The sequence below is a fragment of the Paroedura picta genome, chromosome 1 (assembly GCF_049243985.1).
Source record: "Paroedura picta isolate Pp20150507F chromosome 1, Ppicta_v3.0, whole genome shotgun sequence".
Classification (NCBI taxonomy): domain Eukaryota; kingdom Metazoa; phylum Chordata; class Lepidosauria; order Squamata; family Gekkonidae; genus Paroedura; species Paroedura picta.
In genome coordinates, this window is record NC_135369.1 from 85,641,579 (window position 1) to 85,658,547 (window position 16,969).

The following is a 16,969-nucleotide window of genomic DNA, read 5'->3' on the forward strand; positions in this document are numbered from 1 at the left end:
TCATACTGCAGCAGGATATTACTTGTACTACTAAGTAGCTTCCGGGAAAAGTTTAGAACACCACAATATGGAGAAATGTCAATATAAAGCATTTTCACAGATTGCACTATATAAGACAATAAAAATGTATCTGTGTTTAAACTTGAAGATATATAGGCATCTAATATAATTTTCCCTGCTTAAATTAGCATACTTTATTCACATCTTGGTTGCCAGTGTGAGGCTGGCAACTAGTGAGAGACTCGCCTTCTGAAGTGTGCCCTGGCTAGCAATGACATCATTTTTGGTCATTGTCATCTACACATTGCCGGTGATGCTCTGATATTAACCATACTATTGCCAGCAATATAGTGGGGTCACTTCTAGTTTTTCCAGAAGTGACATCAGTACATCAGGATGTTGCCATCCCCCATTTCCTCCCTATAACCCAGTGGCAATGAGAAAGACTCACAGGGGATGAGAGTTCTCTGTCACCAGAGAACACTATTCACAGCAGTAATCTTAATGATATGAAATACATCATTTCTGTCATAGTTCACATATGAAATGAAAATGTTTAAATGTCCTTGTTTTCTACAGTATTACTTTCTTTGTGGGGGGGGGGCAGGAACTGCATCCTGTTGCTTCCTTAGCACTTGTATCTTAATTTTATCCCATAAAACAAAGATTAAAAAGTGAAATTAGAAAACAAAATTTTGTCATATACAAAAGGAACTATGCTCTTTATACAGAAACATCTAATATGAATAGGGTCACAAACATATGTAATGTCCAGTTAAATATGCTGTATTATCAAAAACTGTGTAGCATATTAATTGTTAAAATTATTTGGATTTAAATAATAAACATATTTTTACTATGCCTATAGTCTGCATGTGAAGTCTCATTCTCTAAAGCTGTAGACTGCCTAGCTGCATTTCATAATTGTGTACATTTTAGAACAGTAAAACCTTGTCTTAAAGCATTTCATTTTTTTTAAATCCTAGGAATTTTTTTCAGTACTCTCAAAATAGTTCCAATTTTTTTCCATTAAATCCATGTATTCAGTAAGACACAGACACTCAGATCCAACAACCACACCTTTACTGTAACTAGAAACACTGAACAACAACAATGGAACTTACATGCAATTCAGGACCCTTGCCAAGGCATGTGATTGGTCCTTAGCGGAGGCCTGTGATTGAACCTTAAGTCTGGCTCTTGATTGGACAATGAGTCTCTTCTATTATTGGTTAATAGTCCAGGACTGGTAAATCCCAAGTAAGAACTCAGAATTCCAACCTCATGACTCAAACTCTGACCCTTGCACAGTCTTTTCATCTTGCATACACATTTTCAATTTGAAAAACAGGGGAGAAAAGCTTAGGAAATTATATGTCTTCACTCCTCTAGTTATAACCACAATTTGAATGCATAGATTGAATTAGTACCATGAAATGTTTTTCCATATTTTGTTTTGTCTTCTGACATGTGTTCACTAAGACATTTACCACACGGAGGACATTGCTGCTGCTTGGTGTTTGGCCGGGGCTAGTTGCCCTGAGTTTTCCAGCTCCTGCATGGGGGAGTATTTAGACCTCTGTACCTGTCTGCCCCGGATTTGTGCTCCTGCATGAAGCAGCTGGGGTGGCGAGGTTCCACCACGCTATGTGGTGGCATGGACTTTTTAAAAAAAATTGTAAGAACGTGTAATTGTGTTGTTAGGCAATCACATGTTCTTAATTTTTTTTAAATGTCTCAAGCTGCTCTACTGTGCTGTGCACTGTGGTAGAGCTATCTGGGGTATTTCATTTTATTTTTAGGGACGCAGTATTGTGGGGGGAGGGGAGAAGCCAGGCCATGATGGACAATTTTTCCCCTTCCAGATGGGCTAGGTCCGACATATGTTCCAATGAGGCCCACAGCAAAAAAGTGAATGCGTATTTATCTGTGTTCCTTTGTTGTGGGGTAAATTAGGGCCTGAGTTGGGCCAGGCCTGGGATAGCCCTGGACCAGCACCAATGTCATCCAGAAGTGGGAATTAGCCCCACAACCAGATGAGCGGTGAGTTGGGCTGAATTCTGGATGCAAAAATAGGCCAAGTGACTTTAGGCAAACCATAATCTTTCATTCTCAGTAATATGTCTACAATATGAGAATAATTATGCTTACAGTCAGTCTCTTATATTATTATTATTATTATTATTATTATTATTATTATTAAAATTTATTTACAGAATAAACACAATACAGTAATTCCCCTTAAAAACCTGGTTACAATTACAAATTACAATAGCAAGCATGGTGGCAAAACAAACCCACCTACCTCCATTGGGGCAACAGGGAAGCATCTGCTAGCCACCACTGATGGAACAAAAATGTGGTGAAGTATCTTCCTTTGGGGGGAGCCATCAGATCTTCTCTCTGCACTGGCTTCACTGATAGAGCTGGTGGAAGAGCTTGGTCTTGCAGGCCATGTGGAACTCCGAAAGTTCTCTCATTTCCCCGGGTAGGGGCCAGGACCAAAAAGGCCCTGGCCCTAGTTGAGGCCAGGTGAGCTTCTCTGGGGCCGGGGATGAACAGCAGGTTGGTACTCGCAGAACACAAAGCCCTGCAGGAAGCATAGGTCCAGCAGATACGTGGGTCCGAGACCGCGTAACACCTTCTCTCCTTTACTAGAAAAATAAGGATATTGAACCTTTCAGATGTTTATGTTGTTTTTTAATCTATATGTACAATTTGTATCTTATAATGAAAACAAGACAGAAGCTGCTGGGTTATACTAGGCTTTATTAAAAATTGATCAGTAAAATTCTTAGTATACTTTTGAGTGTCTAACTAGCAGCCTGCCCTGGCTCCATACTGGGCCAGAATTCCGGCTGGCTTCATTTCTCCCGACTTTCACATAAAACATTACCATGAGACTTTTAAGCCTCGCTCCCCCAATGTGGTCCCTAAACAACTAAAGATTGGGCTGGGTTCTCAACAGCCTTTCATCCTTAAATACTTCAACTGCCTATTGTCCTACCTATACAGTAGAAACCAGCCCCATTTCTGCTACCTAAATATGGCTTAAAGTACCTTGAGATTGGGATAAATTACACAGACATACCAACCTGGGAGGGGGGGGGGGCTTTGTCAGTTTGAATGACCCCCTCCCCCATTCCTGATTTGCCTGTTAATAGTGACTGACTAATCTCGTATTATTCATAAGAATATGTAGGAGGTCCAACAAAACCCTACCAAATTAATGCCAATATAACTTAACTGCCCATGAAATCTCCAACTCCATTGGCTGCCCCTAGTAAGGTGTAAAGTTACTATCACTCCCCAGTCAGATTTTGAGCTTTATTAAAAAAGGAAGGGAACTGCCATAAAAATTTTCCACAATCCTGCAGGTTATGGACTGGCTTCTGTGACAATTCCATGTGAAGCCATCTTACTTATATGAATCTTAATGTGATATAGAATATGTTGAATATTGTGCACTGTAAATGTTTTTTAATGTATAATTGATTTGTTACACCAACAGTGAGCGATCTATATGTTCATTTGCTCAGATAGTTACAGTAGCTGAAGTTATTGCTTTAATTATCTGTGTCTGAATCATTCCAAGTATTACAATGCTAGTCTGTTTGATCGAGATATTACTAATACTGAATCTAGACAGTGATTAGAAAAAATTGCACATCACATTGCATATAATATTTAAATTCAGTGTTAATGACAGTATGTATTAACACACATTCTGACCAATGAACACCGATAGAGGAGGAGGGTGCCCATGTACAAAATGTAGTGGGTGACCATGCCCTGCTCATGCCCTGTAGTGGGTGACCATGCCCTGACTGTAGTGGGTGACCATGCCCTGCTCAATTAGCTGTTAAAGAAATACTTCTGTTTTTCTCATATAGTGCAGACATTTGTAATACCAGTAACATTTTGTGTTGGAGTCTATCTAGTATCATGCATGATTTTTACCAGTGAATCAGGAAAAGTGATCTGTATGTCCCCTAGTGCTCATGAGGGTTGCCAACCAAGGAGTGACATCCCTACATCTTTTATATCAGTTGGGGTAATGGCCACATAGCACCATAAGTTGGCTATAGGATTTCCATGGACAAGAGACACATTCAATTGATTTGAAAGGGAAAGAGAAAAAGCATATGTTGAAATTAACCTCTGTTGTTGAGTTGAGCATGTTAGGAACACTTTGTTTCCTAGTTACAATGTGATAATGTGAACACTCCTCAAAATTAATCCGCAGTCTTGAATTTTGAACTTTTTAAAATGTTTAATATAACATAGGCTTTTCTGACTTGAAGAAAACATACATGTCATAAGAAACAAAGTATTGCTGTGAAGGCTTTTAATTATAAGCATTTTTTCTTTGGCTGACACCTTCCACCCTTTACCTTATTTGTCATATTTCAGCTGAGTTTTCAGCACAAGATTGGAATCTTGTATTGTAAAGCAGGCCAAAGCACAGAGGAAGAGATGTATAACAATGAAACAGCAGGACCTGCTTTTGAAGAATTCCTTGATCTCCTTGGTCAGAGAGTACGACTGAAGGGCTTTAATAAATACAGAGCTCAGCTAGATAATAAAAGTAAGTTTGAAGGAAACCAAAAAAGGTAGCAAAGGGAGAACTGATGTTTGCCAAAGGGAAGGGCCTTTTATCAGTCCTGATTATATGTTTTGGTATACTGAATTGGAATTGTAAACTATGATTTGTTTAATTGTTGTGATTTTTGAATGCAGAAATTCTACTTTGTTTTGGAACTCCACCAGTCTCAGGCTGTTACATTTAAAACTGGAAGCAGAGTTACAACTTTACTGCTCCAGCTGACTATAGATGGTGCTTTCTCAGACACTTCTCCCCTCCTTTTCTCTGCTGTTCCCTCCCTTCCATACAATCACTGGTGATGACTCATCAAGAAGTGATGTACTTCAGAAAAGTCAGGCTCTCCAGAAGGGGGAGGAGGACACTAAAAAACAAACTGTTTGAAAGTTAAAAGTTAAAGCATCCAGGGAAGCTGCTAGCATACATATGTAGTGATGCTTTACTAGCAGTTTGGCAATGGGAAGGAGCGCTTGATTATATGCAGTGATTCTGCTTGGAGGCAGGAAAGGTGACAAGCAGTAGACTAATAAACACTTGATTGTGACGTCTGAATGTTGCCAGAGTGGCCAGATGCTGCAAGTCTCCTGCCTAGAAAAGTGATGAATGGTCAAGATGTAATAGTGTATGTACTTACATACCTGTAGCAAATTGTTTAAATGCCACAGGCGACTTGTTAAACTGCCTAATTATAAAAACAAAGTAGGATGTATGCCCTGAGGAGGATTTTTTGTAACATCAGAAAGATTGATTTTAATACGTCTTGAATTAGAGTCATATTTTCTAGAATTTAAAATGGAAACAACATGGTTTCATTTATGTATTGGGTTGATCTTATTTTTGCTGATCCACTTAACCATATTTATTTTCAGCTGATTCAACTGGAACTCATTCCCTTTATACTACCTACAAAGACTATGAAATAATGTTTCATGTGTCAACTATGCTTCCCTATATGCCTAGTAATAGGCAACAGGTATGTCTCCTTAAATCAGTTTTTGGAATATGTTCTTTTACATCACATTTTTATTTTGTTTTGTTTTTGTAGTCTTTTGTCAAATTGTTATCAGTATGTCTTAGAAATGTGACTATGATTTAATTTGATCATTTTATATTAGTAAAATACAACATTAGCTTTTAATTTTAATGTTAATTATTGCAGTACATTGCTATACTCAATAGTACGGTATTTTAGGTTTGAAAACCAACTTAATCTAGTCTAGGTTTACCAACTTCCAGGTGGGACCTAGAGACTTCCCAGAACTCCAACTGATCTCTGGAAGACTGAAATACGTTCTGAAGAAAAAGGGTGCTTTGGAGAGTGGATTCTGTGGCATTATACCATGCTGAGGTCCTTCCCTTCCCCAAGCCCCACACTTTCCAGGTTCCCCCCCTCAAAATCTCCAGGAATTTCCCAAACTAGAGTTGGTAACCCTAATGTAGTCTCATAATGTTTAAGCATAAGCATGTGATGATGCAGGGAGGTACATTTTAATTTTAAAACCATTATCGTGTACAATTTCAGTCTCTTTAGGTAGTATCATTTTTAGGCAGATAGAAAAGACTGCACTGCACAGAGAATACAATGCATGTGTGAAAAAGTACATCAATATGGTTGTTAAGAATAACTCAAAACATTAAGGATGGCTAAAGATTAAATAGTATCAGGGGTTTTAGAAAACCCTGAGGTACACTCATGAATGAAAGAAGTTAATGTGGTTTTGCTATTGGCTTCAGTGGGGTTAGAATTACTGTTTTTGTAAGGTTAATACTGTCTTTGCCTGTACTAGCTCGATAAGATAAAATCCTTGGCACAAAAATGTTTTATAAATGAGATTATTTATATGTATATATTTTATGTATAAAATCATACTGTTCTGGGGATCTACAACTACTCAAGAACACACCTACGTTCCTGTGTATGAAAGTCACTGGACTAAAATATATATATTAAAAAAAATTAGAGATACTAAAATATTTTTGATGAAAAGAGGTATGCTTATGACTAGAAAGGCCATCCACAAATTAGATTACTGATGCAAGTGTAAAGTTTTTAATTTTAGTGTGTGTTCAAAGAAAAAACAATACTATCTATTTGTGAGAGCTTCATATACACACAAGGAAAACTCTTATGTACAATTTGAGATGGTGTCAAAAAAGAGCCAGAAAAACATATTACAGCCCCACCCAAACCCACATCAAAAACTATTTAGAACAATAGATACATAAGTGCCAATTAAGAGCAGTCCTGAACTGGTCCCCAACAGTCCACATTAAATCATACATGAAGCAGCCAAATTATACACAAACAGAACAACTGAAACACTAGAGTAACAGAGGAATGCCTTTAAAAACCATGCCTTAAAAAAAAACTTTGCTAAAGTTTTAATCTCTATGTAATTATTACTACTTTGTTAACTGCCCCGAGCTGGCTTGCCAGGAGGGGTAGCATATAAAGTTGAAAAACAAACAAATGAATATTAGCTACCATTGCAAAGCAGCAATGCAATCACAAAAAACAGAAAAAGTGATATCCACCAGAAAACCCAGTAGGAACACTTTTCAAAGTTGAGGTGCCATAACTGAAAAGGCCCTCCATCTATCAGCAGTCAGCTTCACATCTGCTACCAATGGAGGATAAAGCAGGACTTGTCAATAATATCTTATTTGCCAGGATGCATAAAGTAAATGTTACCCTTGAGGCTCACAGAAAGCTCATCATTACATATGGCAGTTTAAAACCCTTTGTAATCATCTGAGCTCTGCTGCAACTCGTAAAGATGATAGGTGGGATCCAGTAATGGTTGTGGATCTTCCCCACATGTTCCTCACCATTTTAGCAATTTCTGACCCCCAAAACCTGATTCCTGGGTTGGTGGGATCCAAGTGAATAATAGCCAAGCAAGTCAGTAAGGTGAAGTGGGGTGAGGTAAGTGAAATGACTCCGTCTGCCATCAGCTGAACTGTACTGATGGAAGACAGAGGAAGAAATTTCACCCCTTCCCCCTTGCTACAGCCCACTAACTCACAAAACTGTGACTTTGCATGAATCTCATAACCCAAGGAATCGGTTGTTTCTGGTATTCCCCAACTTTGAAATGAACCCCCCACACCATTTTTCTGGACCAGAGAAAAGGAAGAAGGTGGGCTTGTGCAAGGATCACAAATGGCTGGATCATACCTGATGAATTAAATATTTGAACGTTTTTGACAATATTTTAATCACATAGTTATATTTTTCTGCAAAGGTTTTGTTTCCTTTTTTAATACACAGCATGCAGGATACATTGGAAAAACATTTCAGAAGCCATAATCTATCTGTGGATGGTTTAAATTGCAGCTTTTATATGCTCTGGAAAATCGCATATACCTTGCTAAGCTTGATTTTGAGTAAATACTTGTAGTTTGATTTAATACTTGCAGTTTGTGGTCACAGGCAATGACAATAAATAGTGACCTTACTTGATATTGAATGTTTGTCTTTGTCTTGGATTTGATAATTTGTGAGTACAGGAAATAACCTTTTGCCTTGATCCACCTTTTCTAGAATTGTATATTGTCTTTCACCTGCACCTTTGCATTTGCTCATTCACTCATATAGCTACTCCATTTTATTACTTTTGCCTGTATCTCTTCTCAATATTCCCTTGTGTCTTTTTCCGTAGAGAAAATAAAGGCTGTTCTTGATTCGTCATGAAGATATTCCCACTCTGATTCCATTATTTTCCCAATAACAACCACACCCTTCCACAATGTTTTAATAAACACTCATCAGTCTTTGTATCTTGGACAGTCTTGGTATTTTGAGCAGTAATATCACACTATGTTCTTTCACTTTCTTGGGACAAAAATAATGTGGCCGTTTTCCAAATTCAAATACTATCGAGATATGAAGACCCACCACATTATTTTTTAATGATGTTGGATACTAGGAGTACTTTCACAGCATGGACACTTCTCCATAAAATGTAATAAGCACACCCAAGTAACTGCATTTAGCCAACCTTAATGTGTAGGAGGAATAGTTAATGAATGTTTAGCTTCTCTTTTCATTGTTATCTTTATGAACTGAAAAGAATCCTCATAAAATGCCTTTTCTTACTGAAGCTTATGTGAAGTTTAGCATCAGAAATGTAGTTACTGATATCCTCAAGGACAGACTTAACAGCAATATGATACAGAAATTCAGCTTGGCCCTTAAGGCTTTTCTCATTTTATCCATGTTGCTAAACAGCATTCTGTAATAGGCTGCATTCAGACTTTACAACAAATTTCTGTTTTGTATGTTACAGGCAGGCTTGCAACTTTGTTGCCATGCTTGTGTACCCTTTCCATTTTCCCCCACTTGTCTTTTCATGCACAGAACTCAAGTGAAAGCTTGCAGATTTCAGAATATCAGTTTATAGAGAGGAAACAAGCTCCACTTTGCCCCAGCACCTGTATTTGGATAGCATAACAAATAGGAGTTTGATTCAGTGCTTCTCAAAAAATGAAACCTTCAGTCAGTCTTGGAACACAAAGAGGAGGCAGACAGGAGCACTTGAGTAACTTGTGTTTGTGCTTATTACAGGCAGGGGTTTGTTGTGATGTCTGAGTGTGGCTGTGGAATGAAATGACATCTACAAGCCCAGTGTTGTGACAGTGAAGTAAAGGTTATACATATACACCCAAGGCATTTAGCCACTAACATTGAGCACAGGGTTGCCATCAGGCCTGGGGAAAACGTGCTATCCTGTTTAATATAGGCTTAATACGTGGAAATGGGCAACTGAAGCATGGAGGTAACTAGCATCTTTTGATAATTGACATTGCATTAAGCCTCTGTTAAAGGGACAGGCCATTATTTTTCTTCAGGCAGATGGTAACTTTTTATCAGTGCTATCTCCAGTGAGTAAGGAGTGAGCATTTGTTAGAATCCAGTTACTTGTGAGCCAGAAATAGGGCACACCCGAACTGTTTGTTGCTTTTTCTAGGAAATAACTACGCCCTGCTTGGTCACTGATCAGGACATCCCTCTAGTTTTAGAGCCAGCAGGAGATCCAAACACTCAGGTAATTTTTCACTTTGGCTGCCGTATAGAGTGGGGAGCCTTCTTTCAGTGTTCTGATCAGAACGGAGAGCACTACCCACTCTGGCGTAGCCAGCACCACCTCCTTGTATTGGCTTTCCTTATAAATCATACTTAAAAGCTTTCCCTGTTGATCCCTTACCTTTATAAACACCCTTTCAGAACATTTCCTTGCAAGATTTCCCTTCACACTTACACCATTTGCTTTTGTTTCCTTTGATCAGACCTGATTAATGCAGATCTGTTTTCCAAATCTAGTTTTATCTGATTTAAAGCAAACCAATTATTGTCTTAATGTAAAGAGAAACTACTGTGGTAATGTTTGGAATACGCCAAATTTTAATCAGGTCTGATTGAAATATGTGATGTTTATATGTGTAAATATTAATAAGATAATTAAAAATTGGTATAAAATCACTTATTTTATGGCTAAACTAAAATAAGTTTGATAGTTTCCTTGTGATGTTTGTTCATATTCCACTATTAAATTGAATGAAGAAAGATATGGTATGATTTATTAGAAGATAATCTTGTTGGTTTAGCTTCAGTAAATAATTGAGGCTCGTGAAATATTATGGTATCAGTACCAGTGTGCCTGTAAAGCAGCTTAGAAATATTGGAAAGACAGATTTAAGTTTTCTACCTCTTTATACATCAACAAAGAAATAACCAGATGGATAATGACCTTGATCTTATGGTTAGTATATCCAGTTTCAAATGACCACCAGATGAGGAGAAACTATTTGATTAAACCTAGACTGTGCTGCGTTTTAAGGAACAGATAATGAGATTATGCAAGTTAAAGGTTTTGGTTTAGATAGAACATATCCAGTACATGCCTCTGAAAATATGGTAGATTTTACTTAACATTTTCTTAACTGAGAGTTGACATGGCATAGTGGATAGGGTGTTGGACTAGAATCCTGAGAGACCTGAGTTTGAATTTCTATTTCTACTCACTGGATAACCTTGAAGCAGTCATATTTTCTCAGCCTATCCTACCTCACAGGTTGGTTATTGTGAGAAAATTGGGGAAGATGATATTGTGAATTGCTTTGGGACCCTATTGATGAGAAGAATCATAAATAAATAAATAAATACAAATGTGTTGAACGGACACTCGTATTCTAATAAATTGCTACATCAGTTGTGATTCTGAGATTCTTACATCCTAAGGAGGGTAACAGCATTCTAAATCCTTTTAAGTCAATGGGCTTATTTAGGTTTGCACTGTTAATTGGAAATAAGATCTATGTAAATTGTGGTGAGAATTCAACTATTCTTCCACTTCATGAAGAATCACTTATGTCGAAGAAAGACTTCTTAGCCTACAGGAAGGTTTCAAACATTGCTGAGCACAGTAATTTCTGGAAAAGAATGGTGAGCACACTCCTCAGTTTGCATGCATGTGTTTAGCACTGATTTGATCTTCCTAACATTATTGTCCTGCTGACAGGATGCAACAAATACCCAGGCTTTGTTCAGAGGTAACAACAAGCCATCATTTGTCTTTAAAGAAAGTAGTCCACAGTAATTCCATGCCTTGGAAATGTTTGCCTTGCCCATTTATTGACATTTCATCCTAATTTGGAATCCCAGTTTATAAGTAATTTTGTCTGAATTAAGTAGATAGCAAATTGTGGTATGTTGGGATTGCAGAACTTCTCAGTATCATTTATTTAATTATGCTATTATTCTCCCTTCTTCCATAAATAAAGCTCAAAGGGATTATAACTGAGCCACCTGTGAGTGGAGAAGGAAGAGATAAATCTGAGGACATGCAGAGTTTATTATGGCTGTAGAGGTCCTTGGGCTACTTCAGTTAGTTTAGTTTCTAAAGCAGAATGCTTTTCCATCTCCAGAAGTATGTTTTTGTTTTCTTTTTTCTCTATTTGATTTTATTCCATTTTACAACATTACCAAGATTGACTTCTGTGATGCTGTTTATCAACAGTGTAACTCTCCTTTTCTGTTCCTTACACTTTGAACCTCATGTTTATAATCATGCTTGAACTGGTTTGCTTTCTTCATCTTATGTGGAATGATTTTGAATTTAATTGAACATGTTGGACATAATCCATCTAGGTTGGCTAAGTTTTGAATAAATGAATTCCCAGTTTTAAAAAATATTTTAATAATTTATTCAATATGAAAAATTTAATATAACAAATAGCAAATATCAATATTAACTACCCAAAACAACAAAACTCATTGGATAGCCATTAATGTTCATGAAAGTAGATGAGTGGTTTCCAAACTTTTTTGGATCGCTGCTCTCTTGGTTCCATGAACTCTTTCCCAGTGGCCCTTATTATACCCTACTATATAAAAAGCATTATTCAGAATACCAATTCGTATGATCAATGAATGAAAATAATCACAAATAAAAAACAGTAACCATTAATTACATATTTATTCAGAATCTAATTGAAAGTTTTTAGTTCAATTTATTCAAAAACATTTAACTTAATCTAGCGATACCAGATTTTCAAAGTCTGATTTTCCTTTAAGTACTTCAGTAAATTCTTAATGCAATGTGTGGGCTTGATGAAGTGATGCCAATTTCCCAATGTTTGGTTTATAGTTATTTTGTGCGAGTTAAACTCACTATGTTTACTAATCTGAAATTAATTTATTTGGTTAGAGAGAAGTTATATGACCACACAAGTTCTTTCTTACTGCTGGTCAGTGGCCATAATTAAAGATTTTATTTATATGACCACACTTAAACTGTGTTCCATCAGATATGATTTGGGAAATGCAACAAGCTTCTTAATCACTGTCCATAGTGTAGGATAGCAATTAGAGATTTCTAAAACTCTTGTTATGATTTTTTAACCTTGGCTTCAGCTTAATCAGTTCTTTTTTTGCTATCAGTTCTTCTTCAGCTTTCTCAATATCACGTAATCTGAAATTTCTATCAAAAGAAGGTCCTCAAATTACTCAGATGTCTTGTCATGTAGCATATCCAAATAGCCACAAAAAGCTTGTAGATCATCATTGTGTATTGCACTTTCCAATTTCAGATGGACTTGAAAATTGATATAGCTCACAAGACGATCAATATTGTTTTTTGAGTAGAGTTAACTTCAAAATAAAGATAGAAACAACATATTTGATCATAAGACTGACCTCATTCCCTTGCAACTGCAAATTAATTTTGTTAAATTTTGCAAACAGTTCTGAAAAATAAGCAGTGTCATTCTTGAGCTCTTAGAGTTCATCACTGAGCAAAGCATTTGTTTCTTCAAAAAACTCCAACACAATGCTAAAAAGATCATAAAAGCATCTCACCTTTTGATGGCCAACAAACTTCAGTATGAAGCAGCAAATGTTTAAAATCATTATTTTAAACAGATTTTTCAGAATAGTTGATGATTTAGAGCAGGGTTTTAATTTTATCTACTGCACTAATGATAGTGTGTCATGAATGTACAGGCAATCACTGAGGTTTTTTGCAGCCAGATGTTGGTATGCCATTTGCCAGCATGATGCCTTAGCCTGGTCAAACATAAATAAGTGACCAATGCTGTTCAAATGGCCTAGCTCCAGTGCCCCCTTACCGTCCCTTGCATTTTAGCACTCCCTATATGATCCCACCATCTCCAAGGAACCCCCCATCCCCATATACTTTGGAAACTACTGATTTAGATTGTAATGATAGCAAATGATCAACCATGTTAGTCTGTGGTGGCAGAATAAAACAAGTCCAATGAAATTTTCTTCTTTAAATAAAATAAGACTTTTGTTTATTTGTCATTTGGCATAGACCCACAAAAATTCTTTGGAGTGCAGTCCAGTGCATATTCCAGGGCTATTCCAAGAGGTGGACTCCTCCTTCCTCTGACTTTACGCACACCCATGTGCTTAAGGAAGAGGAATGCATCATCCTGCTCAGTTTTCTTGTCACAATATAAAGATCAAGTTGTTTTCTGATCTCTGTCAGCACTTTTGTAGCATACTGCTAATCTTTTTTTCTACTTAAAATATTCAGTCTATTAGTTTGGTCACTTCCAAACCTGAAGAGCTGCTTGAGGTTTTCAGACTTTTTCTACTTTAAATGTACATGTTCTTGTTTAGGGGGAAATCCACTGTACATTTATGACCCAAGTGGAAATCTAGAACTATAATTGCAATTGTCTTGTTATTGGCCAGCACATCTGGCATCTTTCTACAGGAAGGGATAGAAAGATGTTGTCACAATAATTGTAATTGCTCTATCAGTTCATACAGAGAGACAGTTCTTCAGGTATATGGATTCCATGTAAGGCTCTAAAGGTTAAAATCACCTTAAATTGAACTGGGCTTAAAATGAGTCCAGAAACAGATCCAGAGCAAACACTTCAGGAATGATGCAACATGCTGGCAGTGGTGAGTCATAGTCAAAAGTTGTCTCCTGTATTCTGAAACAACTGTAGTTTCCAGATTGCCTTAAGGGCAGGCACACATACACTGTACTACATTAATTTAGTCTTGACATTATAGTGGCCTGGATTAGCATAGCATAATTAGTTATATCTTGTATGACTGGAAGAAGGGATTTCTGGCAATAACACCGATCTTTCTCCATCAATGTGCCTGGGTTCAATAGTATACTCAGGCTTTTAATTTGATCTACTAATACAGTTCCTTGAGCAAGCTTCCCTCTGCTTCATTTAGATTGAGATTCAGTTTGTTACCCTTTAACCACCTGAATATGGCTTCCAGACCAATTCCTAGGGCAGAAAGAGCTGCTTCAGATTGCTTAGTCAATGAAATATAGATGTCACCATCATATTGATGAAACACAGCCCTATGATTCAGAAAATTTTAAGTATCAATAGTAGATATAAACTATTATCAGTGAGAAAAATGACTGTGCATCAGTTATCAGCAAGTTGTATGGACATTTCCACTGTCTACATTCTGAGTACTGTAAAGAGGATCAGAATCACTGAAGCACTACACATCTCAAAACTGAATTCAGGTTCTGAGTGGTTCAACAGAACTGAATGATCCACTATATCAAAAGCTGCTGTAAAAAGTTTAAAATAAATAAAAATCAACAATGAGGTGTTGCACTTGTACTGACTTATGCTGAGATTGCGCACCAAGAGGATTAATGCAATTTCTTCCCTCAAACTGGGCCTGAACCAGTCATCATTTTGGTAGGTCATTCTACCTGGAGAAATAATGCAATAGCTTGCACATAAGATACAGATGGAATGGTGAGTATGAATATGTTCCAGTTTGCTCCCTCTTATGGCAGACCTCATATTCCCCATTCTTGCTGTTTGTGGGGTTTTTCAGTTCTCCAGCAAAAGCAGCAGAGAGAGGGGGAAAGTTCTTATTTGAGTAGATATTTTTGGTAGGATCCAAGCAATATGTAATTTAGTAATCCATTCTTAATATTAAATTCAGAAATCTATTTTTAATCAACAATTCTTTATCTGCACCATTAATAAAATTGGACAGGGATGGTGGGAGGAGTTGAAACTCATTGTGTACCTGAGTCCATTCAACAAACAGCCTATCAGGTAAGCTGTCCTACTACTGGCCACATCCCCCTCCACTGCCAGACTACTCTACTCGACTGGCTGTGAGAAATAAGGCAGCCAGCAAGCACAAGCTGGGAGGAGGAGGGAAGGCTGTGACCCCCACCAGCACTCCCCCTCCCAATAAAGGTCCTCTGTGGCCACTCCAGGCCTTGGTGGACCTGCCTCGGGAGGGGGGGGGGGAGATGAGTCCCTGCCAGCACTCTTCCCTGCCCTGAGAAGGCCTGCTGTGGCTTCTCCAGGCCTCAGCAGGCCTGCCGGGGTGGGGTGGGGGGAGAAGGCTAGCATCCATTGTATTTTAAATTACAACAGACTATTTTGCTAGTTAATTAATAATGTAAATGTGTTGCACATGTATATCCACAAAAGATCTGATGAAGGCATTCTTCATTTGAACTAGATAGAGCATCTGAGGCCTCTTTTCTACCAGGACACAGACCAAGTTCCAGAAAGTTTGTTGGTTTCTGTAATGCTATGAGTAGCTGCAGTTGGAAGGGAAACTAGAGAAGCCTAGGTATATGCAGTGAACTGTTTCAGTGTATTCACAGGGATTGTTAGACCCTTGTCTTTTTCCACTGCTGTATCCAAATGCAACTGAAATTACTGTGGTTATTGTAAGCTATTTTAAAGGGCAAAAGGTTTGCTACAGATATCGAAAGATAAAGCAGTTTTTAATATTAGATACAGAAACAATATATTGCCTCAAGAAAATGGATGGCAACAAATAATTGTCAGTAAGCCTGTTTTTGTTGCCTGCTATATACCCATGATGCTGCCTTACAGTGAGTCAGACTTTTTGTGTACCCTGACTGATAACAGCTTCATACTGCATGTTTGGACATGTGTGTACTAGAATGGAATTTGTGAAATATTGATGGTTTAAATAAAGAACTGGCTAAAACCATGAGGGCCGTGTTGTTTAAAATGGAATAGGTGACTATAATAAATATAATAATAAATAAAATTAAAAAAATAAAATATCTTATGTGCCATCTTCTGATTCAACCCTGCTTCCTTCAGGTATAGATTGTAACAAGTATCAAGACTAAATAATGTATTGCTTTTTTTTTTAAGGGCTTCCACTGTAATACTGATTTTTCTCCAAGAAGATGTAAATGAGATTCATGGTAGTCAGAATTAACTATTTTAATGCTTATTTTTTGCATTTAGCTTCTAAGGAAAAGGCATATAGGAAATGACATTGTTACCATTGTCTTCCAAGAGCCTGGGGCACTTCCTTTTACTCCAAAAAATATCCGCTCTCATTTTCAACATGTGTTTGTCATTGTTAAAGTTCATAATCCTTGCACAGAAAATGTTTGCTATAGGTAAGTACGGCTTTCTTGATAGCTAGTTTTCTTTAAAAATTGCTGAGATTTTCAGTTTGTCATTTCCTATACAACTGTTAATAATTAATAAAATTTAGGACCTTCAAAATATTATTTAGCCCATGTTCTTCAAGGAGAAACAGGGTAAACAGTGTAAACAGGAGCCTACTGTTTTATTTTTCTTGATGGTCATTCAGTCAGTAGAGAAAGGTGGGGAACTGGTGTTAGTTGTAAGTTGGACATGTATCATAATCTTTGGAGTCTGGCCACATCAGGAAACTACTAGTAGTAATGTAGTATAAGATATTATATTGCAGTAGTGAGGTTGCTGGAGAAGACTCTTGGACTACAAGGCGAACCGGTCAGTCCTAGAGGAGATCAGCCCTGACTACTCTTTAGAGGGCCACATCCTGAAGATGAAACTCAAATACTTTGGCCA

At 37.4% G+C, this 16,969-nt stretch overlaps 1 protein-coding gene across 5 annotated transcripts in view; it reads left to right on the plus strand.

Annotated features, from left to right (window-relative positions):
* Positions 1–16,969, plus strand: part of SIPA1L2 (signal induced proliferation associated 1 like 2) — a 112,306-nt gene that overhangs the window by 44,499 nt on the left and 50,838 nt on the right. For 3 of the 5 annotated variants that reach the window (XM_077346284.1, XM_077346260.1, XM_077346268.1), the window contains exons 5-8: positions 4,414–4,588; positions 5,473–5,576; positions 9,574–9,651; positions 16,373–16,530. In XM_077346284.1, coding sequence (XP_077202399.1) covers positions 4,414–4,588; positions 5,473–5,576; positions 9,574–9,651; positions 16,373–16,530 — 515 coding nt within the window. The remainder of the gene's footprint in view (positions 1–4,413; positions 4,589–5,472; positions 5,577–9,573; positions 9,652–16,372; positions 16,531–16,969) is intronic. The other 2 variants (XM_077346277.1, XM_077346293.1) reach the window with 1 other exon arrangement.